The sequence below is a fragment of the Erythrolamprus reginae genome, chromosome 2, assembly GCF_031021105.1.
Source record: "Erythrolamprus reginae isolate rEryReg1 chromosome 2, rEryReg1.hap1, whole genome shotgun sequence".
Taxonomy (NCBI): domain Eukaryota; kingdom Metazoa; phylum Chordata; class Lepidosauria; order Squamata; family Dipsadidae; genus Erythrolamprus; species Erythrolamprus reginae.
Window position 1 is genome coordinate 314,533,044 of NC_091951.1, and position 27,996 is coordinate 314,561,039.

At 40.3% G+C, this 27,996-nt stretch overlaps 1 protein-coding gene across 3 annotated transcripts in view; it reads left to right on the forward strand.

The window, feature by feature from the left end:
• Positions 1-1,083: 1,083 nt before the first annotated feature.
• The window catches only part of HEXB (hexosaminidase subunit beta), a 50,983-nt gene continuing 24,070 nt past the window's right edge, over positions 1,084-27,996 (forward strand). For 2 of the 3 annotated variants that reach the window (XM_070743160.1, XM_070743161.1), the window contains exons 1-7: positions 1,084-1,875; positions 6,518-6,669; positions 11,220-11,285; positions 12,821-12,867; positions 14,418-14,528; positions 21,411-21,512; positions 26,455-26,584. In XM_070743160.1, the coding sequence (XP_070599261.1) occupies positions 1,592-1,875; positions 6,518-6,669; positions 11,220-11,285; positions 12,821-12,867; positions 14,418-14,528; positions 21,411-21,512; positions 26,455-26,584 (892 nt within the window). In that variant the 5' untranslated portion in view covers positions 1,084-1,591. Of the gene's footprint in view, positions 1,876-6,517; positions 6,670-11,219; positions 11,286-12,820; positions 12,868-13,468; positions 13,525-14,417; positions 14,529-21,410; positions 21,513-26,454; positions 26,585-27,996 lie in introns of those variants that run through there. The other variant, XM_070743162.1, reaches the window with a different exon arrangement.

Genomic DNA, 27,996 nt, shown 5'->3' on the forward strand with positions numbered 1-27,996 from the left:
ATCACACTTGGCCAATAAAGAATTCTATTCTATTCTATTCTATTCTACTCTACTCTACTCTACTCTACTCTACTCTACTCTACTCTAATCTAATCTAATCTATTCTGATTAATTGAAAAAGAACTTTATGATGGCAGCTACTACTCTTACTGAAAGAGTAGTAGATGCTTGGAACAAACTTCCAGCAGACTTGGTTGATAAATCCACAGTAACTGAATTTAAACATGCCTGGGATAAACATATATCCATCCTAAGATAAAATACAGGAAATAGTATAACAGCTAGATGGTCTTTTTCTGCCGTCAATCTTCTATGTTTCTATGTTTCTATCCATATTTGAACCTCTGTAAATAGATTGTAAGCTTCAACAATTGTAAGCAGGGGAAAATATGGATCGGTTTCAAAAAAAAAAAGGAAAAAAACCGGATCACGGAAGATTTTTACCGTTTGTTTGACTCGGCTTATTTTCCTTGTATTGCATTTGACCAGAGGCCTTCAAACTTGGCAACTTTAAGACTCGTGTACAGTGTTCCCTCGATTTTCGCGGGTTCGAACTTCGCGAATAACCTATACCACGTTTTTTCTAAAAATATTAATTAAAAAATACTTTGTTTTTTTTCCCATGCCATGGTTTTTCCCGCCCGATGACGTCATACATCATTGCCAAACTAATAATTTTTGCAAAGAAATAACAAAAAAAATAATTATTGTTAATAAATAATTATGTTTATAAATATCAGGATCACTAAGTGTCTTATTCAATGGTGAGTGCCAGTAACAAGGGTGAGTAAATGGTTGTTAAAGGAATGGGAAATGGTAATTTAGGGGTTTAAAGTGTTAAGGGAAGGCTTGTGATACTGTCCATAGCCAAAAATGGTGTATTTACTTCCGCATCTCTACTTCACGGAAATTCGACTTTCGTGGGCGGTCTCGGAACGCAACCCCTGCGGAAATTGAGGGAACACTGTACTTCAACTCCCAGAATTCTCCAGCTGGCTGGAGAATTCTGGGAGTTGAAGTCCAGGAGTCTTAAAGTTTACTTTATTTTATTTCTTTATTTATTTTGTCCAATACACAATGAAGGTTCTAGAGAATATACTCGTAGTAGAATATATCACAGAAAGAATAGAGAAGATATAAGAATAGAACATGTCAATGAAGGATAGAGGAAAAGATATAGGAATGGAAGAAAAGAAGTTGCCAACTTTGGGGGAATCCCTGCCATTTGACCGTCCCCTCTCCAAAGGCGACGCAGAAAACCAAGACAGCGGGGGTCGCAACGCAGAGCCACGGCCAAAGGAGAGCGGGCTAAACGGCGTTTCAACGCGGGCCCTTCTCGAACGCTCGCCTGAGCAGGAAAGGGGACCACGCAGGACACCTCCGCTTCTGCTGGTGCTTCCACCCAACGGGCAGCAACTCGGAGTTTTTTCCCCCCGTGCGTAATTGCGCGGGAAGGCGGCGGCGGCAGCAACTTTGCCCTCATCCCGGGAGGGATGATGAGGAAGGCGGGGCTGGGAGCAGCCGGGGAGGACCTTCCTCCGGTGAGGTTCGCAGAGGGCGCGGTTGTCGGTCGAGTTCAACGGGGCGGCTGATGGGGAGCCTCATGGTACTGCTCGGGTTCTTCCTGGCTCTTTCGGGGGTCTTGGCCACCTCGCCTCGGTACCCCAGGTGGGCGCCGGAGTCTCAAGGGATGCTCTTCTTGAACCCCGGGACGCCGCCGGCCTCGTCCCCTTTCGGCTCGCTTTGGCCGCTGCCTCGGTCGCTCCGCGTCTCCCCGGAGAGGTTCCGGCTGGCTCCCGATCGGTTCCAGATCGTCCACGGCCCGGGATCCTCGGTGGGATCGAACTGCTCGTTGTTGCAGGACGCTTTCCGCAGGTGAGCGTCTCCTTTTCTCTTTGGGATGAGTTGGGGCGGAATAAGAGGAGCGGGAAAGCAAAAGAGGACGGGACGGGGGTAGAGAGAGGTCAATATGATGATAAAAGTATGGAAAGAAGAATTATTTTATTTTATGTATTAATTTCTGTCAATCAAGTATAGGATATTGCATTGGCATCCTTCAGTCTCGAAAGACCATGGTATCATGCTCTGGATTCAGAGGCATGGATAGGGGGGGGGGATTTGCTAATAAGTATAGCATAGTAGTTTATTATTATTATTATTATTATTATTATTATTATTTTATTATTATTTAGAATTATTTTGTCAATCAAGTATAGGATATTGCATTGGCATCCTTCAGTCTCACAAGACCATGGTATCATGCTCTGGATTCAGAAATGTGGAGATGGGGGATCTGCTAATAAGTATAGCATAGTAGGTTTATTATTATTATTATTATTATTATTATTATTATTATTATTATTATTATTATTATTATTAATTAGACTTGTATGCTGCCCTTCTCCAAAGACTCGGGGCGGCTCACAGGATACAATATAAAACAATGTGTGTTTACAAATCTAATTAGTTAAAACTCTAGGCTAAGTTCATGCTACTATATATTAAAAACAGTCAACCAACTCAGTCACAACTACATATAAACATAACATAGAAAATAATGATGAACAAAGACAATAGGGCAGTAGGACAGGGACCATGGGCACAATGGTGCGCTTATGCACACCCCTTACAAACCTCTTAGAAAAGGGGAAAGGTCAACTGTAGACAATCTAAGGTTGAAGATTTTGGGGTTGGGGGAAGAAACAACAGAGTCAGGTAGTGAATTCCAGGCGTTGATCACTCTATTGCTGAAGTCATATTTTCTGCAGTCTAGTTTGGAGCGGTTTAAATTTAGTTTGAATCTGTTACCTGCTCGTGTGTTGTTGCGGTTCAAGGTGAAGTAGTCCTTAACAGGAAGGGCATTTTGGCATATGATTTTGTGAACTATGGTTCGAAGGTGACATGGTTGCAAATTGTCTAATTTCAGTATTTCAAATCTGGTGGAGTAAGGTATTTTGTTACGGGAGGAGGAGTAGAGGACTCTTCTTGTGAAATATTTCTGGACACTCTCAATTGTATTAATGTCTGATATGCAATGTGGCATCCATACAGGTGAGCTGTATTCTACAATTGGTCTGACAAATGTTTTGAAAGCTCTGGTTAGCAGTTCGTGGGGGTGTCCCTCTGAACTTCCTGCCAATCAGCTTAAAGCTCTGTTGGCGCTAGACTTATGGTTGGGGGGTCACCACAACATGAGGGACTGTATTAGGGATCACGGCATTAGAAAGGTTGAGAACCACTGATCTAAAGGGTACATGTGCACACCTGGAGAGGCATGGACTGAGTGACGTATGCACCAAAGACAAATTCCTTGCGTGTCCAATCATACTTGGCCAATTAATTCTATTCTGTTCTGTTCTGCTTCTCTTCTGATTACGTTGGTTGCTGAAAAGCTTCTGTCTATAGGGCCTCAAGATCCAGATCCTTTTCTTATTTGCCTTGTGTATTCCCATTTTGATCATCTCAATTGTATTGTCTTCCATGTCTTGAAACTCTGAAAGTCTAGGTAGAGGGTATCTATCTATCTATCTATCTATCTATCTATCTATCTATCTATCTATCTATCTATCTCTTCATTTTTATTCATTTGAACTCTTTTCTGCCCGGTCCTTTTGTTCCTTCCAGTATCCATTTTCAATTTGTTTTTGTTTTTTTAATAAAACTTTATTAATTTTCATAAAAATTGACAAACATACAAACAAACATTTAACATAAAGTAGGGGTTACAATTTCCCCTCTTGTCGTAGAAGTCAATTTTTTTTACAGAAAAAGAATACATTATTAATGCCTTAAGTCAACATATTAATTTAAATGAAAAGAAGAAATTTTGTTCAACCTTATGATAAAAAAATTCATACAAAAAAAGGAAAAGAAAAAGAAAAGATAAATCATTTAAGTATATTTATAATTCTCACATAGGTTTACCATTTAATTTTTCTTCTTATTTATCCATATATATATATATACACCTTATTCCAAATAATATAAAATTCTGATTCCTCTTGGTTATTTAACCGTCTTGAATAAACCTTGCTACCTATATGAGTTTAATTTCATTCTAGTTACCGGTATATTATTTAATTATATACTTGTTTTTCAAGCCTTGCAGCAAAAAATTAATCAGTATTTCAGACTTCTGGTTTTCTGATCCATTTCAAACTTTCATAAATCAAAATCCTTTTTTCCTTGCTTTTTTTCCAACTGTATATTAATTTAAATTTTTGAGATTCTATTTAAAATTTCTTAAATCTGAAGAACATAAAACTCAACCCATGTTAAATTAAGTTTGCCATTTTGAAGGTGTTCAGAAAAGAAGTTTGACTGTCCTTGTGGTCCTTATGAAAGGCTCCACCATTGCTGAGAGCAAAGATGTCATTTTAAATTGACTCTTAGCTCTCAAACCCATAGTAGACATGTTTTTTAGAGTCTTCCCCCAATGAGCTGCCTACAGCACTTACCAAACTCCTTCCATTCTCTCCCTCTCGGGAGAAATTTGAAGAACTTGTTTACAAACTGGTCCTTTATTCTGCACAGTGGTTGCCATCTTTGTTCATTATTTAGTCAGCCAAAACTCACACTGGAAGCCTTTGTTCTCATTATTTTTGAAAGTGCGTAATCCTTGTCTGTCTTACACTTACTAACATGGGATAATAGTTGTAGGTCTGTTACCAATAACAGAATGCATTGACTATTACAGAACATCTAGTGTCCAAGTGAATAAAAATATGCATTTTTACAGATAAATTTTAAATGTTGATGGTGGAGATTCTCACCATGCTTCAATGAAGCAACAGACAGCAGAAGCTTCCTCGGTCAATGCTCCTTTCCATTGTAGGTAGGATAATTACACTGAAGTTATCTCAGAGATAACTTTCTTCCAATTTAGAATAATCTTTTCCAAGGTGGCATCCTCAGAATATACCATTGGCAACATAAAGTATTTGCAGCTGAAAACAATTATTATTATTATTATTATTATTATTATTATTATTATTATTATTAATTAGATTTTTATGCCACCCCTCTCCGAGGACTTGGAGCGGCTCACAACAAGGAAAACAATACAACGAATACAAAATCCAAAATTTAAAAAACAGTTTAAAAACCCTTATAAAAAGCAATCATACAAACCAAACAAACCATGCATAAACCTCAATAGCTAAGGGGTGTGCTAATTTCCCCATGCCTGGCGACATAGGTGTGTTTTCAAAAGTTTACGAAAGGCAAGGAGAGTGGGGGCCACCACAGAGAAGGCTCTTCCCCTGGGCCCCGACAGAGGCATTGTTTAGTCGACGGGACCCGGAGAAGGCCAACTCTGTGAGATCTAATCGGTCGCTGGGATTCATGCGGCAGAAGGTGGTCCCGGAGGTATTCTGATCCGGTGCCATGTAGGGCTTTACAGGTCATAACCAACACTTTGAATTGAGACCGGAAACTGATTGGCAGCCAGTGCAGGCCGCAGAGTGTTGACGAGACATGGGCATCTCTGGGAAAGCACATGATTGCTCTCGCGGCCGCATTCTGCACGATCTGAAGTTTCCGAACACTTTTCAAAGGTAGCCCCATGTAGAGAGCTTTGCAGTAGTCGAACCTCGAGGTGATGTGAGCTCCCTGTCCAAATAGGGCTGCAACTGGTGCACCAGGAGAACCTGGGCAAACGTCCCCCTCGCCACAGCCGAAAGATGGTGCTCTAATGTTAGCTGTGGGTCGAGGAGGACGCCCAAGTTGCAAACCCTCTCCGAGGGGGGCAATAATTTCCCCCCCCAGGGTAATGGATGGACAGATGGCATTGTCCTTGGGAGGCAAAACCCACAGCCACTCCGTCTTGTCAGGGTTCAATTAACATCTTAAACACAATAATTACTCAAACTAGAATCACTGTAAGTGGCATGTAAATTTAATAATTTAATGTAATTAAATAATCACACAATTGAAATAATAATGTCATGAGGTACATATTACATAATTCACAGTAGTGCAGTAATGTTATGATTTTATCAGTCCAAAGGAAACTTCAACTAGTTTCCACATTGGCTGAAAATTGTGGGTGGGTGTTGAGAGAGGATCTTAAAAATAATACAATTTTTTCCAGAATTCAATACCCAAAATTTAACAAAACATTAGTGTGTTCAGATCGACTGAAAAGTTCTGCTTCAGTCATTGCAAGCTATAGAGTTATGCTAAGCTATTTCTTGTCTTATTGACTTTCAGTTTAATTCAATGTTTGAACTCAGATATTATAGTTAGAACAAGCCATGGTTCAATGGGATGAAACCATTGTTGATGAACATATTGCTGTGGGGATCAAGGTTCAAGAACGTTATTTCTGAGCAGCAATAATTAGAACACTTGTTAAAATAACACAAAATATTAACATTATATAGTCTTTCCAGTATGAAAAAATAAACAATAACTTGTCTTTTTAAAAATTAGATTTGGGGTTTCTTTAGTTTCTGACAATCTTGCTAGGAAACAAATTCTGAATAGCCTTTTTCTGTTCCATTTAATTAACTTCCAGGTATTATGAATATATGTTTGGGTATTCCAAATGGCAGAATGGAGATGAGAAAAAATCCCAATGTGAAACAGAATTGTCCTTGCTTCAGGTGATTATCACTTCAAAGGATTCTGAATGCGATAAATTCCCTAGTATTACATCAGATGAAGCCTGTGAGTATCTGACAGTGTAAAATGTGTACAATATTGTGCCTGTCTTCTACATTATTTTCTTACATCTTATGGGTATCTTATTGGACGCTATTCTAATCATCTCTAATAACCACCTTCCTATCTATTAATTTTATCTGGTAAATAATTGAATAAAATATTGCAATATTGCAGATCAAAATTTATTTAATAACAATCATTGTGACTAATATAAGTATTTATGATACAGTTATATAGTGTTAGCCCTTTAAAGTAGTTCAGATAAGAAACCAAAATTATGAACTTCCCTAGGTTACAGAAGCAAAATCTTGCATATCTGGAAGCACCTCTGCCTTCCCCTGCCTTAACTTTCCAGAGAATTAGGGGCAATTCCTTCTGAGACATTTCCCACATCTCCATCTTGATACAGTGATACCTTGTCTTACAAACTTAATTGGTTCCGGGATGAGGTTCTTAAGGTGAAATGTTTGTAAGATGAAACAATGTTTCCCATAGGAATCAATGGAAAAGCAATTAATGTGTGCAAGCTTAAAATTCACCCCTTTTGCCAGCCGAAGTGCCCGTTTTTGCGCTGCTGGGATTCCCCTGAGGCGCCCTTCCATGGGAAACCCCACCTCCGGACTTCTGTGTTTTTGCGATGCTGCAGGGGAATCCCAGCAAGGGAATCCCAGCATCACAAAAATGAGCGCTTCACTGGCAACGGAAGTCCGGAGGTGGGGTTTCCCAGCGAGGGGCGCATCAGTGAAATCACAGCATCGCAAAAACACCGAAGTCCTCGAAACTCCACCTCCAGACCTCTGTGTTTTTGCGATGCTGCGATTTCACTGAGGTTCCCCTCGCTGGGAAACCCCACCTCCGGACTTCCGTTGCCAGCGAAGCACTCATTTTTGTGCTGCTGGTATTCCCCTGCTGGGATTCCCCTGCAGCATCACAAAAACACGGAAGTCTGGAGGTGGAGTTTCTCATGGAGGGGAGCCTCAGGGGAATCCCAGCAGCGCAAAAACGGGTGCTTCGCTGGCAATAGAAGTCTGGAGGCGGGGCATCCCAGCGGTGGCAGTGGGTTTGTAAGGTGAAAATAGTTTGTAAGAAGAGGCAAAAAAATCTTAAACCACAGGTTTGTATCTCGAAAAGTTTGTATGACGAGGCGTTTGGAAGGCGAGGTATCACTGTATATCTTTTCTCTAATCTGTGGCAAGAAGTCTGTGGCTCTTCCTGCTGACTCCCAAGGTTATTTTCACAACCCATTACTCATGGCTTACCTAGTTATAAAAATGAATGGAGATGACTGGCATTTCATCAAATAATTTGTTCCACAAATTAGTTGTATATATTTTGATTATTGAAATATTTGTTCAACGCAAATGGGACTGGCAATAAAATCCAGTATTCTGTCAGATGAATCCTTCTCAAAGATACACAATTCAGTTCTTCATTTTGAATCTTTTTCCCATCTCCTTCCTCATGCAATTCATTAATATTCCACAAGCTCAGGAGTCAGTGCACTGATTTTCAATTTTTTTTGTCTCATTAAAACTTTATTGGTGATGGATTGTGCAGAGATGGATATGCTATCAAGAAAACTAGAAGGGGAGGAGGATTCAGGTTATTACAAAATATGGGAGAACTTTTATAATCAAAAGAAAGAAAGAAAGAAAGAAAGAAAGAAAGAAAGAAAGAAAGAAAGAAAGAAAGAAAGAAAGAAACATAGAAACATAGAAACATAGAACATAGAACATAGAAACATAGAAGTCTGGCGGCAGAAAAAGACCTCATGGTCCATCTAGTCTGCCCTTTTACTATTTCCTGTATTTTATCTTAGGATGGATATATGTTTATCCCAGGCATGTTTAAATTCAGTTACTGTGGATTTATCTACCACATCTGCTGGAAGTTTGTTCCAAGGATCTACTACTCTTTCAGTAAAATAATATTTTCTCATGTTGCTTTTGATCTTTCCCCCAACTAACTTCAGATTGTGTCCCCTTGTTCTTGTGTTCACTTTCCTGTTAAAAACACTTCCCTCCTGGACCTTATTTAACCCTTTAATATATTTAAATGTTTCGATCATGTCCCCCCTTTTCCTTCTGTCCTCCAGACTATACAGATTGAGTTCATTAAGTCTTTCCTGATACGTTTTATGCTTAAGACCTTCCACCATTCTTGTAGCCCGTCTTTGGACCCGTTCAATTTTGTCAATATCTTTTTGTAGGTGAGGTCTCCAGAACTGAACACAGTATTCCAAATGTGGTCTCACCAGCATTCTATATAGCGGGATCATAATCTCCCTCTTCCTGCTTGTTATACCTCTAGCTATGCAGCCAAGCATCCTACTTGCTTTCCCTACCGCCTGACTGCACTGTTCACCCATTTTGAGACTGTCAGAAATCACTACCCCTAAATCCTTTTCTTCTGAAGTTTTTGCTAACACAGAACTTCCAATACAATACTCAGATTGAGGATTCCTTTTCCCCAAGTGCATTATTTTACATTTGGAAACATTAAGAAAGAAAGAAAGAAAGAAAGAAAGAAAGAAAGAAAGAAAGAAAGAAAGAAAGAAAGGAAAGAAAGAAAGAAAGAAAGAAAGAAAGGATAAAAGAAAAGAACTATAATCCAAGTTTATAGAAAAATATGCAAGTACAGTACGTAAATCTGCAAAGCAACATGTTAACAAAAACAAGGTAGAAATGTACATATCTCCGATCGAAATTCTGAATGAGAAGGGGTTGTAAATATCCCAAATGTAGGTTTTATTTTTTTATTTTTTTACTTTTTTGTTATTCATTTTGTTAGTTTTTATTATGTCTGTGAAAATTTATTTAAAGTTTAATGTCTTTGTTGTTTTGTGTTGTGTTTCTGTTTTTAAAATTCAATTAAAAAAAAACCTTTATTTTTAATAAAATACTAAAGTTTCCCTGTGAAGTGAGGATGATATAATCCCGAATTCATAAGGATTCTGAATTTCAGTAGAAGGAAATCAGCTTGATTGTGATCCTGTTAACATTACTTTTTCCCCCCTAATCTATTCAGGGATGTGAGTGTCTGTGAACGAATGGCCTTGAACATTTTCTAAGGGGGGGGGATTTCCTTTCCTTTTCAGAGCAATCTATGTGCAAATGGACATAAATAGAAAAATACTGCACGCATTTCTGTTTGTATTTTGTCTTTGCATTTTAGCTAGAAATTTTAGTACATGTGAACAGTGTTCCCTCTAAATTTTTTTTGGGGTGGGTGGAAAAGTATAGTGTCTGAGCGGCAGTCCATTCGGGACTGGGCGGCACAGAAATAATAAATAAATAAATAAACAAACAAACAAACAAACAAACAAATAAAAAACCTGTTTTGCCTCAGAGAATTTCAAAATAAAATACTGTACTGTGTGTCTATAACAGTGAGCTCATAATAGGGCAACTCTGTCAATATCAAAATGCCACTTAAATAGTTGAGCTAGTTTCAAACTAGATTTTGATTTTCTTTCTCTCTTCCTTACTCCCATTCTTTTTCTTTCTCTTTTCCTTCCTCTCTTTTTTCTATCTGTTTCTCTCTCTTCCTCTCTCCCTCCTTCCCTCTCACTCTTTCCCTCTCGGCTTCTGGGCAGGTTTGGAAAACTCTTAGTTGATTATGATTTTTAAGTGAGCGATTGCTCACTGCTCAGCTTAGAGGGAACTATGCATGTGAAAGTCATTAGAGTTACTACAACATCTACTGATTCCATCCATGGAGAAAAATGTTGCAGTCGTATGCAGTATTGTGAGTAATGTTTGCTGATTTCCCCTATTCACTGCAAAAACAGATGAAGCGTGGATCAGATTCACAACCTGTTTCCTGAGCAACTTAATTCAGTTTGGGAAATCACAAGTAATATGAGACCTGATATCAAGAAATGTTTATTCCTTAGAGGCTGTTTGTAGTAGGAAAAGGACTTGCTTAGTTTCCTTTCATTAGACCTGTAGAACATCTGCTTCCATGTTTGGTTTGCACATATAAGCAGCCAGTGTGCAACTGAATGCTAATTTTTTTTTAATATATATAAAAACTTTATCAATTTTCTTAAAAATTCACACACAGGCTTACAAACATTTAACACATAATAGGGGTTATATTTACCCCTCTCATCTTTGAAGATTCATTTTTTATACAGAAAAGGAATTAAATCAACATTCATCTAAATGAAAAGAAGAATATTGTTCAAACATTCTAATAATATAAAAGTTAAGGTAATAAAAATAGAAAATATAAAATCATTTTAGTATATTCACACATTTCTCATATTGTATAATTTTTGTTTTTCTTTTTATCAATCCACTTATAAACTTTATTCCAGATAGTATAAAATTCAGATTCTTCTTGGTCATTCAACCTTCGTATCATCATATCCATCTCTGCACAGTCTAACATTTTCTTTATTACATCTTCTTTTTGGGGGATATTTTCCCCCTTCCAATTTTGTACATAAACTATCCTAGCCGCTCTGAATGCTAATTTTCTAAGTGGTCATTCCATGGTTTGCTTTACTGAATAATCATTCCATGTTAAACATTTTTCTCCCTTTTAAGATCATCTCCAAGTATCAAAGCCCATATCTGTGTTAAAAGCAGACAAAGTATGGGGAGTATTAAGAGGTGAGTCTCAAAATAAGAGTGGATGAAAATTTCCAACTTGCCCAGCATGCTATTATCATGATAATAATAATAATTATTATTGTATACAGTGTTCCCTCAATTTTCGTGGGGGATGCGTTCCGAGACCGCCCGCGAAAGTCGAATTTCCGCGAAGTAGAGATGCGGAAGTAAATACACTATTTTTGGCTATGAACAGTATCACAAGCCTTCCCTTAACACTTTAAACCCCTAAATTACAATTTCCCATTCCCTTAGCAACCATTTAGATTATTACTCATCATGTTTATTTATTAAAGTTTATTTAAAAAAAAGTTTTTTAAAGGCAGACGAAAGTTTGGCAATGACATATTGACGTCATCGGACGGGAAAAACTGTAGTATAGGGGGGGAAAGCTGCGAAGTATTTTTTAATTAATATTTTTGAAAAACCGTGGTATAGACACTCCGCGAAGTTCGAACCCATGAAAATCGAGGGAACACTGTATATACTACTCAAAAAAATAAAGGGAACACTCAAATAACACATCCTAGCTCTGAATGAATGAAATATTCTCATTGAATACTTTGCTCTGTACAAAGTTGAATGTGCACAACAGCATGTGAAATTAATTGTCCATCAGTGTTTCCTAAGTAGACAGTTTAATTTCACAGAAGTTTGATTTACTTGGAATTATATTGTGTTTAAGTGTTCCCTTTATTTTTTTGAGCAGTGTATTTAATAAAGTTTCCTAATGATTAATTATTGTAATGATCTTTAGGATGGTCCAAGCATCGCTTGGAAAAACCATCTTTCTACATAGAGATTCTTTTTAGCAATCGTAGTTAATACCGTTATAAACATATGCCCTTTCAAATGTCTACTCTGTTTTGAAAACCATCTGTTGACTGTGAAAACACAATATATGACAATGGATATTGCTGTCAGGTCCATTATCATATTCTGCCATTCTGTTGAAAAGGGGGGGAGGGTGGCTCGCTGGCATTTTTCACTTGCTTTTGCTGAAACTGCTTGAGAATTAGGATGGGGGATTGCCTTCAGAGATGGAGCAGACTCCCTACTGGTCGATTCTAGCCTGTTTCCAAGGCCGTCATACCCTGAGAGTGCACTGTTATCTGCCTACCACCCCAGTGTTCTCAAAATTAGAAAAGGAGGTAGCACAAGATCAATGATGTATACCAAAACAAAACAGATAAATAATTAAGAATTTTGATTAAGAATTTGGCAAATGATACTATATTGTATTGTATTCTAATTTGAAGGTATGTGAATTTGTATTTCTGTAAGGTGTGGAGAAAAAAAAATTATACCCCCAAGACCCATTGTTTACTTAAATCTCTTTGGAATAACTAAAGTGATTTTGGCTTCAAAACAATATTTCTTGCCAGTTCAGGAATAAAGTTACACCTCTCTGTCTGTCTCTCTGTTTCTCTCTGTTTCTCTCTCTCTCTCTCTCTCTCTCTCTCTCTCTCTCTCTCTCTCTCTCTCTCTCCCTCCCTCCCTCCCTCTCTCCCTCCCTCTCTCCCCTCTCTTTCCAGGTCTGGAAACTTTCAGCCAATTATTATATGAAGATGATTGTGGAAGTGTGAGTATACCGGATGGTTCATTATTTTATTCAGGTTTGGGTTTAGCACTTCCAGATGTTGCTTCTTATGTGATTTCAGGTTATTTTGAGAGGTGATATTATAATATCCATTTATGTATTGGGAAAAATAATATTTTTAATATAATAATGCAATACTACAGAATATGCACTGGCTTCTTATACAATGCATTCAGAAAGCATTCCGTCAATTTTTGCATTTTGTCAATTTTGTTATGTGGCAGCCTGATTCTACAGTTGTTTAAATTCACTTTTTCTCATTAATCTACATCCAGTAGTGAAAACAGAATTTTAAATGTCTGCAAATTTATTAAAAAGAAAAAACCTGAAATATCACATTAGCATATGTGTTCAGACCCTTCACAAAGTACTTTGTTGAAGCACCTTTGGCACAATTTGCAGCCTTCAGTCTTTTGGGGTATGATATGACAAGCTTTACACACCAGGATTGGGGGATTTTATGCCATTCTTCTTGCTCAGTCATATTGGATAGCAGTCATCGGTGGATAGCCATTACCTAAAATTCTATTTTTACTTTGTCATTATAGATGACTGAGTGCAGATTAATGAGAAAAAAAATGAATTTCAGCTACTGTAATATCAGGTTGCAGCATAACAAAATTGACAAAAGGGAAGGAGGTCTGTACATTTTCTGAATGTGTTTCTGCCAAAATTCTATTAATTCTATTTAGTAACTCACTCTATCTATCTATCTATCTATCTATCTATCTATCTATCTATCATATATCATATATCATACAGTATATGTATATAATAAAAATATCTTTTTATTAAAGTATTTTAACTTTTTACTGATTTATTGCTGTGTAAGCCATCCTGAGTCTACTAGTGGAAGGGCGGCATATAAATTTGATAGATAGATAGATAGATAGATAGATAGATAGATAGATAGATAGATAGATAGATAGATAGATAGATAGATAGATAGATTAATATCATTTCAGTGTTGAGTTACCAATATTATTGGTTTATTCTTTATTACGTATATTTTAGCAAGACTAAACTGGCAGTCCTTTATTTAGCTGGTTGTTCAGAAAACTTTCACCATTTCATAGGCAGTGCCCATATCAGTTCAATTATGATGGGAGTTATTGTCCAGAAAAATTCAGGCTAATAGCTGGAGTAAGAAAGGTCATAGAGTCAAAAATAAGCAAAAGGCATCATTATAAATTATTTGTTATAATCTTTGGAATTGTATGTCAATATTTATGATTGAAGTTTATAATAACCAGTATTTATATTGGAATATAACATATACATTAATGTTTAGTTTACAGGTAATCAAATATAGCCTTTCCAAACAGTAGGAATACAGTAGGAGTAGTACTTTGATTTATATAAATACATAATTTTTAAAATCTATGGCTAAATGCATTGCAAGATATTTGATAACTTTTATATGCTAGGAAGTGAAGTTTAACACCTGAATAAATGTATCTTATCACAAAAATCACATCTGATTATCTGCCATATTGCTCCCATGCATATGGCTCTTTTGTTTGTTTCAACAGTATTTTGTTAATGAGTCTGTCATAAGTGACTTTCCAAGATTTGCACATCGAGGAATCTTGCTTGATACATCACGACATTTCCTCCCACTGAAAATTATTCTAACTAATTTGGTAAGTGATCCAGATTATATGCTGAGTCTTGGTATGTAAAGCTATAGTTGCCATCCAGATTGAGAAGATTGTAGTAAGCATTTAAAATGAATGACTATAAATGAGTTAAATAGGTGTTTCAATCTCCACATGTTGGGGCTGAGTTTTGACTTAGGACTTACATTATACTGTTATTACTGTTGTTGTTGCTGTTACTGTAATAACTGTTGCAATAATTTATATTGAATTTTATTCCTTATTGTTGTTATTCCTGTTATTATTCCTTACTGCTGTTATTCCTTATTACTGTTGTCATTCCTCATTCAATTTATATCTTGCCTGCCTTACTAGAGGTCATTCAGCGCAGTTTATAATTTTGGAAAATCATAAATTGAAGTATTTGTCTTCAATTTATGACCGTTTGTTCAGTGACTATTCAAAGTTACCATAGCACTGAATGAAGTTACAGTTGTTGCAGCACCCCTATGATTATGTGATCAAAATTTAGGCACTTGGCAGGCCATGTGAATTTATGGTTTGTGAGGTCATTCTCAAATCTTCAAATTGGGCACATTGTTTGCCCAAGTTCGCCTGGGACCGCCTCCTGCCACACGAATCCCAGCGACCAGTTAGGTCCCACAGAGTTGGCCTTCTCCGGGTCCTGTCGACTAAACAATGTCGTTTGGCGGGACCCAGGGGAAGGGCTTTCTCTGTGGCAGCCCCAACCCTCTGGAACCAGCTCCCCCTGGAGATTAGAATTGCCCTCAGCCCCCACCTTCCTTGCCTTTCGTAAACTTGTTAAAACCCACCTTGGGGGAATTGAGACACCTCCCCCAGGCCTATACAGTTTATGCGTGGTATGTTTGTGTGTATGTTCTTTGCTTTTTAATAAGGGGTTTTTAGTGATTTTAAATTATTAGATTTGTTATACGTTGTTTTATTGTTGTTGTGAGCTGCCCCGAGTCTACGGAGAGGGGAGGCATACAAATCAAATCAATCAATCAATCAATAAAATGCACCAGAGTATAAGACGCACCTTAGTTTTGGGCAGTGATGGGCTACCAAAAGTTTTACTACTACACTGTGGGCATGGCTTATGCAGGATGCCCTGCGTTTTCTTTCAACATCTTTCAGTGCAAATTGGGTGCTCGCTACCCCACTGCGTTCTCCCCCATCTGGGCAGTAGCCCACGCCTGGTTTTGGGGGAAGAAAATAGGAAAAAAATAATCTGCCTAACAGGTATTCATTTGGCTAGCCCTTAGTCTGGTCAGTTTCAGCAAATTAGTTTGCTGGTTTTGAGCCCATGTGTTTGTTTGTTTTTTTAATCTCCTGGTTGGGAATAAAAAACAGTTTCTAAAGCACTTCCCTTCTGTCTCTCTTCAAAGAGAAACAATGAGAAAATCAGGCAAAGGAAAGATCGCTTCACTAGCAAAGCACAGAAGATCGCTTCACTCATTAGCACCGCGTTAGGGCTAAAAAAATTGCAGATTGCTTGCTAACAAAGCACAGAAGATTGCTTCATTGTTAGTTAGGGCTGAAAAAAGGCTCAGCTGATTGTTGGAGGGAGCAGCAATGAAAGTAGCAGGCAAAGGGAAAATCACTTAGCCAGCAAAGCAGGGAAGATTGTGTTAGCACCTCGTTAGGGCTAAAAAAAAAAAGATTAGTAAAAGCTACATTCGGAGTCTAAGACACACCCAAATTTTCAGCCTCTTTTAGAGGGGGAAAGGTATGTCCTATACTCTGAAAAATATGTATGCAATATTTAGAGAATGGCAGAGATGTCCTATTCTCGTGAGGCTTCAGAAAAACCTCATAAATTTTCCAAAGTATCATGATAATCGTGATAAGAGTCCGAAAGGAGTTGGGCGACTTGTAAATTTAATAAATTAAATTTAAATTAAAGAATGGAGCAAAACAAGTGGCCTCAAGGAAAAATCTGAGCATGGCCAACTTCTTCTTCTTCTTCTTCTTATTATTATTATTATTATTATTATTATTATTATTATTAATTGGATTTGTATGCCGCCCCTCTCCGCAGACTCGGGGCGGCTAACAACAGTGATAAAAATCAGCATGTAACAATCCAATACTAAACAACTAAAAATCCCCTTATTATAAAACCAAACATACATACAAACATACCATGTGTATGCAGTCACACCCCCAGGTCCATCACTTTGGCCAATCTTCATCTGGCAACTTGGCAAAAACTCACATCTCCTTCAGTGCAGGTGCAGGAGTGCAAAGACAAAGGATGACCTTGACAATCTAGAAGGATACCGTAATCCTCTCTTACAATAGGGCCAGGCCAGAGGTGGGCTGCTAAGGTGGAATGGTGACGTGTGCTTGCCCCCGTGGCTCAGCAAGTAGCAGAATTGTGTGCAGAGATGCAGGTGTGCCCATGTTTTGGCATGGTTTTTTGCTTCCGCGCGCACAGAAGCAAAAAAAACCACACCGAAGCACAGGCGCACCTGCATCTCCGTGCACAATTCTGCTACCTGCACAGGTGCAGTAGCAGAATTGTGCTGGACTCCACTAGCACTCAGAGCCACAGGGGTGAGCACACGTCACCGTTCCACCTGGGCCAGGTCGTGTGTGCCTCACCAACAGCAGGAGCAAAACGGCAAAGGTCAGCGAAGCATAAAAAGAGCCTGTGGATTGCAGGCCGCATGCTGCTATGCGGCTGGGGTGGCAGAGGCTTCCCAGGCTGTGATGTGCTGGGGCAGATGAGACTTCTGAGGATGACTGCATCTTTGAATTGCGCTGAAGCTCAGAGACTTGTTGCAACTCTAGAGCCATGGCACACCAAGAAGCCCCTGAGCCACAGCATATACTTTCCCGGCCTCTCTGAATTCCTACCGCACTGCAACACCCTCTCGATTTGCATGTGGCCTGCACAAGGTTCCCAGGCTCTTCCCTACCCCTGAGCTCCTTACCCAGGATTCCCTCTGCTTAACAAGCCCCACGTCTAGAATTATGATGGCAACCAGTAAAGGTGGGATTTCGACCGGTGTGTGGACATGTGACATCTCCCTTTAAAGCTGCATCACTTAGCCATGGAAATTCTGGTCCCAATTGGGATTATAAATCAAGAACTATATCTAATTTTAAATCAGATTAAAACATATTCATTAATTAAAGAAAGCTGAAAGATTGGAGACTGAGTATATCTTCTTCCAGTCAACGAAGCAGTGGAAGTGATGTGCCGGTGCCTGGAGGCTGTTGGGTCTGGATGGGTGTCAACAGACTCAAACTCAACCCTGATAAGACGGAGTGGCTGTGGGTTCTGCCTCCCAAGGACAATTCCATCTGTCCGTCCATAACCCTGGAGGGGGAATTATTGACCCCCTCAGAGAGGCTCCGCAACTTGGGCGTCCTCCTCGATCCACAGCTCACATTAGAGAAACATCTTTCAGCTGTGGCGAGGAGGGCGTTTGCCCAGGTTTGCCTGGTGCACCAGTTGCGGCCCTATCTGGACCGGGACTCACTGGTCACAGTCACTCATGCCCTCATCACCTCAAGGTTCGACTACTGTAATGCTCCCTACATGGGGCTACCGGTTAGGTCCCACATCTGAAGTCCCAGGGGTTCCTCCATCCAGTTGAAAGTTCAAGCCCTTGTCCTCACACCCCCAGGTCCATCACTTTGGCCAATCTTCATCTGGCAACTTGGCAGAAACTCCCATCTCCTTCCCTGCAGGTGCAGGAGTGCAAAGACAAAGGATGACCTTGACAATCTAGAAGGAATTTGTTATGGCTACATGCAGACATCTCTCATGCAAAGGCCCCTCCCAAATTCCCACAGCAAATAATGCATTTTTAAAATAGCATAAAGAATGGCAGGCTAAAGACCTCCAACTAAAATGGCTTCGGCCCAATAAGGAGTTTTTCTACTGACAAGGAAAATGGCATCTATTTGAAGAAACTATAATGTTTTGCCTTGAAGGTCAGGTAAAACTCAGGCATCAAACTTGACTGGGAAAGGGACTACGCAACCCATACATTTGCCACTTGTAAAATGTTATGTAAAATCAATGTTTTCTATTGCCCAAGCCTGAAATTTATGGATTACATAAATTTCCTTTCCCAGTCGAATTTGATTCTTAATACTTGTATGGTGTTCCAGGATGCACTATCTATTGTATACTGCCTTCCATTGAGGACCTGTATACTGCACGAGTCAAAAAGAGAGCGGGGAAAATATTTACTGACCCCATACATCCTGGACACAAATTGTTTCAACTCCTACCTTCAAAACGTCGCTACAGAGCACTGCACACCAAGACAACTAGACTCAAGAACAGTTTTTTCCCAAACGCCATCACTCTACTAAACAAATAATTCCCTCAACACTGTCAGACTTTCTACTAAATCTGCCCTTCTATTCTACTAGTTTTTCTCATCATTCCTTTCACCCATTTCCTCCCATGTTGATTGTATGACTGTAACTTGTTGCTTATATCCTAAGATTTTTATTAATATTGCTTCTTCAATGCTTATTTGACTCCTATGACAATCATTAAGTGTTGTACCACATGATTCTTGACAAATGTATATTTTATTTTATGTACGCTGAGAGCATATGCACCAAGACAAATTCCTTGTGTGTCCAATCACACTTGGCCAATAAAAATTCTATTCTATTCTATAGTTGCTGAAAAACCAAGTTCTCACAAACCAAATGAAATGGACTGGGCTTAGAAGAGAAAAACGGGCTTTCTTAAAATTAGAGAAGAGGCTTCGACTTCCATGTGAAAAATGCTAATGTTACCCTTTTGGAATGCTAATAAGGAAGCCTAAAATTCCGGGTAACATGAACAAGTGTACCAGTAAAACCATTTTGCACATAACGGTCTGAAGGCAAAATCCAAGATCCGTAGACAGGTTTTCATTCAGTGAAAGGATGACCTAGAAAACTGAAGAGTGAATAGCTGTTTGGCAAAGAAAAAAGGCCAATGAAATGAGGCCATGGCACGAAACCGTTGGCAGAAAAGGGGAAAGGGGTATGGAAATAGCAGAAGATCTCTCCTCTTCCATTCAAAGTACAGGATGCAGAATGTGTTTAGTTGCAGAAGGTTCTTTAGAATATTAGGAAGAACATCATAGAATACAGCTCATCTGTTTGGAACCCATTCCACATTTCTGACATTAACGCCCTCGAAAATGTCCAAAGATACTTCACCGGAAGAGCCCTTCACTCCTCTACCCATAACAGAAAACCCTACAAAACTAGACTTACAATCCTGGGTCTTGAAAGCTTAGAACTACGATGCCTTAAACATGATCTAAGTATTGCGCACAAGATCATATGCTGCAATGTTCTGCCTGTCAAAGACTAGAATTTTATGCATGGTATGTTTGTATGTATGATTGGTTTTTATATAATGGGTTTTTAACTGTTTTTAGTAGTGGATTTTGTTATATACTGTTTTACTGCTGTTGTTAGCCGCCCCGAGTCTGCGGAGAGGGGCGGCATACAAATCAAATCAAATCAAATCAAATCAAATCAATAAATAAATAAATAAATAAATAAATAAATAAATAAATAAATACTTCAGCTTCAACCACAACAACACAAGAGCACACAACAGATTCAAACTTAATATTAACCGCTCCAAACTTGACTGTATAAAATACGACTTTCGTAATCGTGTTGTCGAAGCGTGGAACTCATTGCCGGACTCTGTAGTATCATCCCCTAACCCCCAACATTTTACCCTTAGACTATCCACGGTTGACCTCTCCAGATTCCTAAGAGGTCAGTAAGGGGCGTACATAAGCGCACTAGAGTACCTTCTGTCCCCTGTCCTATAGTTTCTCCTATACAGTATCTCCTATATCTTCTCTATAACCACTTGATTGGGTCAGTTTTCATTCCTGGTGTCCAGGCCTCTTGACAAAACCTTTTTAGGCCCTTACAGTAAAGCAGCAGGTTGGAGGCTAAATCAGGAGAATGATTTTCATTAAGAAGGAGCCATCACCGAGAAGACCTTTTTTGTGATCCCACCAGACAGCAATCCCTAATCAGTGGCACCCACAACATGCAGACAAGAACTCATGCATTTTTGTAGAATATGCCAAAGGCCTAAATTTCATACTGTAAAGATATCTACATAGTAAACATATGCCTATGCATTTAGGCAAAATGTGGAAAGCTCTGTGATAAATACTTCCTTTGGCAGCTATTTGGGTTCTGTGACTGCTTGTTGAAATAAGTTACATAAAATTGAACATCTTGTAAACATTTATAGTATTTGCATGTAAAGTTTTCCTCTCTGGCCTAGAAATAATGTAGTAATTATATTTATTTATTTATTTTATTTATTAGATTTGTATGCCGCCCCTCTCCGAAGACTCGGGGCGGCTAACAACAATAAAAAAGACAATGTAAACAAATCTAATATTAAAAATAATCTAAAAAACCCCAATTTAAAGAACCAATCATACATATAAGCATACCATGTATAAATTCTATAAGCCTAGGAGGGAGGGGAAAAAGCTCTTCATGGCATCGGACCAGAATATCTCCAGGACCGCCTTCTGCCGCATGAATCCCAGCGACCAGTTAGGTCCCACAGAGTTGGCCTTCTCCGAGTCCCGTCGACTAAACAATGTCGTCTGGCGGGACCCAGGGGAAGAGCCTTCTCTGTGGCGGCCCCGACTCTCTGGAACCAACTCCCCCCAGATATCAGAGTTGCCCCCACCCTCCTTGCCTTTCGTAAGCTCCTTAAAACCCACCTCTGTCGTGAGGCATGGGGGAATTGAATGATAAAAACAATTATGAGATTGTTCTCATTGGAGGGCATGGTAGAAATCAGATTTTAAATTCCCATGTACTGTATACAGATTAATTTTGGGGTGTAGAGTGTGTCACTAAAATACCATCTTGTCTTCCCTATCGCAGGATGCCATGGCCTTTAACAAATTCAACGTCCTGCATTGGCACATCGTAGATGACTCTTCCTTTCCTTATGAAAGTACCACGTTTCCAGAATTGAATGCCCAGGTAAGTAAGAACATATGGAATCACGTAGCAATTATTTAAAAAATAAAGTTCAGAGACCTATTTCTCACATACTTCAGTTACCGGTATATTAAGGCCAGCATATTTACTATAGTGTTGGGTTAACATATCTGAACACTTCCAACACGTGAAATCTGAAATAGTAATTCAGAGTAATGTTCCGACAGAGTAGAACATTTGTACTTTATTGAAGTGAATTAAAATTACATTATTTTGATGCTTGATCAGCATCAAATAACATAAAAATCCAAAAACTAAGATACAGACAAAGAATAATATCTAATAATCACAGTTAGTATACTTAAAACTTTCTTAGTTCAGGTACAATGCCCTATATGGCATTGGACCAGAGTACCTCTGGAACCGCCTGCTACCGCACGAATCCCAGCGACCGATAAGGTCCCACAGAGTTGGCCTTCTCTGGGTCCCGTCGACTAAACAATGTCGTTTGGCGGGCCCCAGGGGAAGAGCCTTCTCTGTGGCGGCCCTGGCCCTCTGGAACCACCTCCCCCCAGAGATTAGAACTGCCCCCACTCTCCCTGTCTTTCGTAAACTACTCAAGACTCACTCAAACTACTCAAGACTCACTTATACTGCCAGGCATGGGGGAGTTGAGACACCTTTCCCCCAGGCTTTTTTATACTTTGTTTTATGTTTATTTTATTTATTATTTATTATTTAGATTTGTATGCCACCCCTCTCCGCAGACTCTGGGCGGCTCACAACAAAGTGAAAAAACAATGTACAACAAATCTAAATTACTGTTTAAAAATATTTAAAAGACCCCATTTTCTAAACACACATACATACAAACATACCATTCATAAATTGTATATGCCCGGGGGAGATGTCTCAGTTCCCCCATGCCTGACGACAGAGGTGGGTCTTAAGGAGCTTATGAAAGGCAAGGAGAGTAGGGGCAGTTCTAATCTCCGGGGGGAGTTGATTCCAGAGGGCCGGGGCCACCACAGAGAAGGCTCTTCCCCTGGGGCCCGCCAACCGACATTGTTTAGTTGACGGGACCCGGAGAAGGCCCACTCTGTGGGACCTAATCGGTTGCTGGAATTTGTGCGGCAGCAGGCGGTCTCGGAGATATTCTGGTCCAGTGCCATGAAGGGCTTTAAAGGTCATAACCAACACTTTGAATTGTGACCGGAAGTTGATCGGCAGCCAATGCAGACTGCGGAGTGTTGGTGAAACATGGGCATACCTAGGTAAGCCCATGACTGCTCTCGCAGCTGCATTCTGCACGATCTGAAGTTTCCGAACACTTTTCAAAGGTAGCCCCATGTAGAGAGCATTACAGTAGTCGAACCTCGAGGTGATGAGGGCATGAGTGACTGTGAGTAATGAGTCCCGGTCCAGATAGGGCCGCAACTGGTGCACCAGGCGAACCTGGGCAAATGCCCCCCTCGCCACAGCTGAAAGATGGTTCTCTAATGTGAGCTGTGGATCGAGGAGGACGCCCAAGTTGCGGACCCTCTCCGAGGGGGTCAATAATTCCCCCCCAGGGTAATGGAAGGACAGATGGAATTGTCCTTGGGAGGCAAAACCCACAGCCACTCCATCTTATCCGGGTTGAGTTTGAGTCTGTTGACACCCATCCAGGCCCCAACAGCCTCCAGATACCGGCACGTCACTTCCACCGCTTCGTTGACTGGACATGGGGTGGAGATGTAAAGCTGGGTATCATCAGCGTACTGATGATACCTCACCCCATGCCCTCGGATGATCTCACCCAGTGGTTTCATGTAGATATTAAATAGCAGGGGGGAGAGGACCGACCCCTGGGACACCCCACAAGGGAGAGACCTCGGAGTCGACCTCTGGCCCCCCACTAACACCGACTGTGACCGACCGGAGAGGTAGGAGGAGAACCACTGGAGAACAGTGCCTCCCACCCCCAACCCCTCCAGCCAGTGCAGAAGGATACCATGGTCAATGGTATCGAAAGCCGCTGAGAGGTCAAGAAGCACCAGGACAGAGGATAAACCCCTGGCCCGGGCCCACCAGAGATCATCCATCAACGTGACCAAAGCAGTTTCCGTGCTGTAACCGGGCCTGAAACCTGACTGCTGGGGACCTAAATAATCGACTTCTTCCAAGGACCGTTGGAGCTGGAGTGCCACCACCTTCTAGAAAATCTTCCCCATAAAGGGAAGGTTGGAGGCTGGCCGGTAGTTATTAAGTACGGCTGGGTCCAGGGAAGGCTTCTTGAGGAGGGGGCGCACAAGCGCCTCTTTATAGGATGATGGAAAGGATCCCCTCCCCAAGGAAGCGTTGACAATCTCCTGGACCCAGCTCCGTGTCACCTCCCTGCTGGCCGAGACCAGCCAGGAAGGACACGGATCCAGTAAACAGGTGGCGGAACTCACAGCTCCAATGGCCTTGTCCACTTCATCAGGTGTCACCAGATCAAACTCTTCCCAGACAGGTGGACAAGTACGGGCCCCAGTCACCTCGACTGACTCATTGTCAGCCGACTCTGTTTTCCAATTGGAGTCGAGATCGGCCCGGATCTGAGCGATTTTATCAGCGGAAAATGTGTTAAAATCCTCGGCACTACTCTGTAAGGGCTCCCCAACTCCCCCCTGGTTAAGAAGGGAGCGGGTCACCCTAAACAGAGCGGCCGGGCGGGATTCCGCTGATGCAATCAAGGTGGCATGATACGCACATCTTGCCGCCTTGAGCGCCACTTTGTAAGTCTTAATAAAAGCTCTTACAAGTGTTCGGTCGGATTCAGACTTACTCTTCCTCCATCGCTTCTCTAGACGTCTCTTCTGGCGTGAATGTGCTGTTTGGTTTTTTTAAAATAATGATAGGCTTTTATATGTTTTTTAATATTAGATTTGTTCCACAGCTATATTGTTTTTATTACTGTTGTGAGCCGCCCCGAGTCTTCGGAGAGGGGCGGCATACAAATCTAATAAATAATAATAATAATAATAATAATAATAATAATAATAATAATACACCATTTTGAATATTTATGCTATTCACTAAGTTTTTGGTGAAAAGACAATAATAAAATGCCATGAGAAAGTTTATAGGCCAGTGATGGCGAACCTATGGCACAGGTGACACATGGAGACATATCTGAAGGCAGCGATTTGGCACTGTAGATTTTACTTAGCCTTAAACCAATGTTTAATTTCTCCTCTCTTTTTTTGAACAATAATGCCAAAGTGGTCAAAAGATTACTATGTTGTGGTCAGTATTCCTATTAGCTAATAAGGACCACCGGGTGATTTACAATGTCACCAAGTCCTGTGAATTGGCATATCATGCTTATTTCTATTTTTATTGTTTGTCTTTCTTTTTATATTTATCTGCTTGGGCTGTTTTGGTGCTGGATTTTGTTTATAAGAGATTTTTATTTGACATGGGTTATATCAATGGCAGAGCAGCATATTTATTCCTTTTGACATAATGGTGTCCTATTAAGCATTTTAAAAAGCATAAAAATAACCCTACAAAGAATACACAAGGCCATCTTCTTTCCTGACTTTTTTCAATTACCAACTTCAAGTTTCATGGACTAGATCAGGAGTCCCCAAACTTTTTACACAGGGGGCCAGTTCACTGTCCCTCAGACTGTTGGAGGGCCGGACTATTAAAAAAAAACTATGAACAAATCCCTTTGCACACTGCACATACCTTATTTAAAGTAAAAAAACAAAATTGGAACAAATACAATATTTAAAATAAAGAAGTAATAAGTAATTAAGTAATTAATAATTAAGTAATAAAGTAATTTATACTTCTTTATTAACAAGTAAATTTAAACTTAAATCAACAAACTCCATTTCTCCTTCCTTCCCTCCCTCCTTCCTCTCCACTTCTCTCTTCCCTCTTCCTTTTCTCTCATTTGTTTCATTTTCCTCTCCCTCGTTCTTTCCCTCCATCATTTTCTCATTTTTCTCTTTCTCTCTCTCTCTTTCCATCTCTCCGTCTTCCTTTCTCTCTCCCCCTCTCCCTCTTTCTCTTTCTTTTTTCTCTCTGTCCCTCTCCCTTTCCCTCTTCTCTCTTTCTCTCACTCACTCTCTTTCTAACTCTCCCTCTTTGTATCTCTCACACTTTCTCTCTCTCCCCCTCTCTCTATTTCTCCCTTTCTCTCTCTCCCTTTCTATCTCTTCTCTTCATTTCTCTCTCCCTCTCTATTTCTCCCTCTTACTCTCCCTTATTATATCGATTGGTAAAATCTTGTGTGCTGCCGTGGGCCGGTTAAAAGACCTCAGCGGGCCGCATTCGGCCCGCGGGCCGTAGTTTGGGGACCACTGGACTAGATCTTCACAGCTACTGCAACCATGTTCAGTTTTTCATCCATAAAAGTAATTTTCCTGCTCCTCAATAGATACTTGGTCAGCCAGAAAAATAATACATAGGGAAGCAAGATTCATTTCTCCTAAGATTTCAAAGGGTATTATCTTGGATAGGGTACTTTTTCTTAGTGTTACTCAAAGTATTCATCCTCAGTCAGTAAAAGATACAACCAGTTTGTGCTTAATTTCATTCACAAAATGACTTGTATCTGGATTACATCCTAGTGCTTGACTGTTGTAATATTTATCCATTCATTCATTCGTTCGTTCATTTGATTTTTTATGCCACCCTTCTCCTTTGACTCAGGGCGGCTTACAACATGTTAGCAATAGCACTTTTTAATACAGCCAGCATATTGCCCCCACAATCTGCGTCCTCGTTTTACCCACCTCAGAAGGATGGAAGGCTGAGTCAATCTTGAGTCGGTGATGAGATTTGAACTACTGACCTGCAGATCTACAGTCAGATTTAGTGGCCTGCAGTACTTCACTCTACCTGCTGCGCCACCTGATATTGCTCCTAGATTTAACCACTCTTCTCACTGGTTGACATTTTCCTGGAGTATTGGGAAAAAAATGTTACCTCGTGTTTATTTCCACAGGGTGCTTATACTCCCAACCATGTTTATACTCCCACGGATGTCCAGAATATCATAGAATATGCTCGGTTGCGAGGGATTAGAGTTATTCCAGAATTTGACACGCCAGGACATACTCAATCTTGGAGCAAAGGTAAAATGTGTATCGCTCTCAAAGGCGAATTGAAAATACCATATGCTTACAATAGGAATCAAAACAAAAAGAAAAGAAAAATTGGCAGCTAAATACAAATACATATTTCTTATTATGGCATCGGACCAGAATACCTTCGTGACGCCTTCTGCTGCATGAATCCCAGCGGCCTTCTCTGGGTTCCTTCGACAAAACAATGTCGCTTGGCGGGACCCAGGGGAAGAGCCTTCTCTGTGGCGGTCCTGGCCCTCTAGAATCAGCTCCCCCCGGAGATTAGGACTGCCCCCACCCTCCTTGCCTTCCACAAACTCCTGAAAACCCACCTATGTTGCCAGGCATGGGGAAATTGATTCCCCGGCTGTCCCGCGTTATGTATGGTTTGTAGAATTGTGTGATTGTTTTTAATAAGGGTTTCTTAATATTGGATTTGTAGATTGCACTGTTTGTTGGAAGCTGCTCCGAGTCCTTGGAGAGGAGCGGCATGCAAATCTAATAAATAATTTACATTGTTACATAATTCAGGTCTGGCCTGACTAATTTAGATACGTCCAGATTTTAAATATCAGACATGTTCAGATTTTAAATATCTTCTAATAAAGAGAGAAGGTCAAGTTTCGACCAGGGGTGAATCCAACAGGTTCTAACAGATTCTGAAGAACTGGTAGTGGAAATTTTGAGTAGAGACCCGGCAAATACCGCTTCTGGCTGGCCCCAGAGGAGAGTGGGAATGGAGATTTTGCAGATTCCTTCCTGTGGACCGTGGTGGGAATGGAGATTTTATAATATCCCAATCCCGTGATGGCGAGCCTTTTTTCCCTCGGGTGCCGAAAGAGCATGTGAGCCCACATCCATAATTCAATGCTTGGGGAGGGTGAAAACAGAGGCCCTCTGGAGGCCATAAGTGGCCTGTTTCCCAACTTCTGGTGGGCCCAGTAGGCTTGTGTTTCATCCTCCTCAGGCTCCAAAGGTTTCCCTGGAGCCTGGGGAGGGTAAAAATGCCCTCCCCCATCTCTCCCGGAGGCTCTCTGCAAGCCAAAAATGTCCTCCCAGAACCTCTGTGCAAGCCAAAAGTCAGCTGGCCAACACACACATGCACATTGGAGCTGAACTAGGGTAACGGCTCGCATGCCAGCAGATATGGCTCTGCGTGCCACCAGTGGCACCCTTGCCATAGGTTCACCCTCACTGTCCTAACCCCTGGAGTGAGGTGGGAATGGAGATTTTGCAGAATCCTTCCCCTGCCATGCCCACCAAGCCATGTCCACAGAACCAGTAGTAAAAATATTATTTTACTGAAAGAGTAGTAGATCCTTGGAACAAACTTCCAGCTGACATGGTTGGTAAATCCACAGTAACTGAATTTAAACATGCCTGGGATAAACATATATCCATTGTAAGATAAAATACAGGAA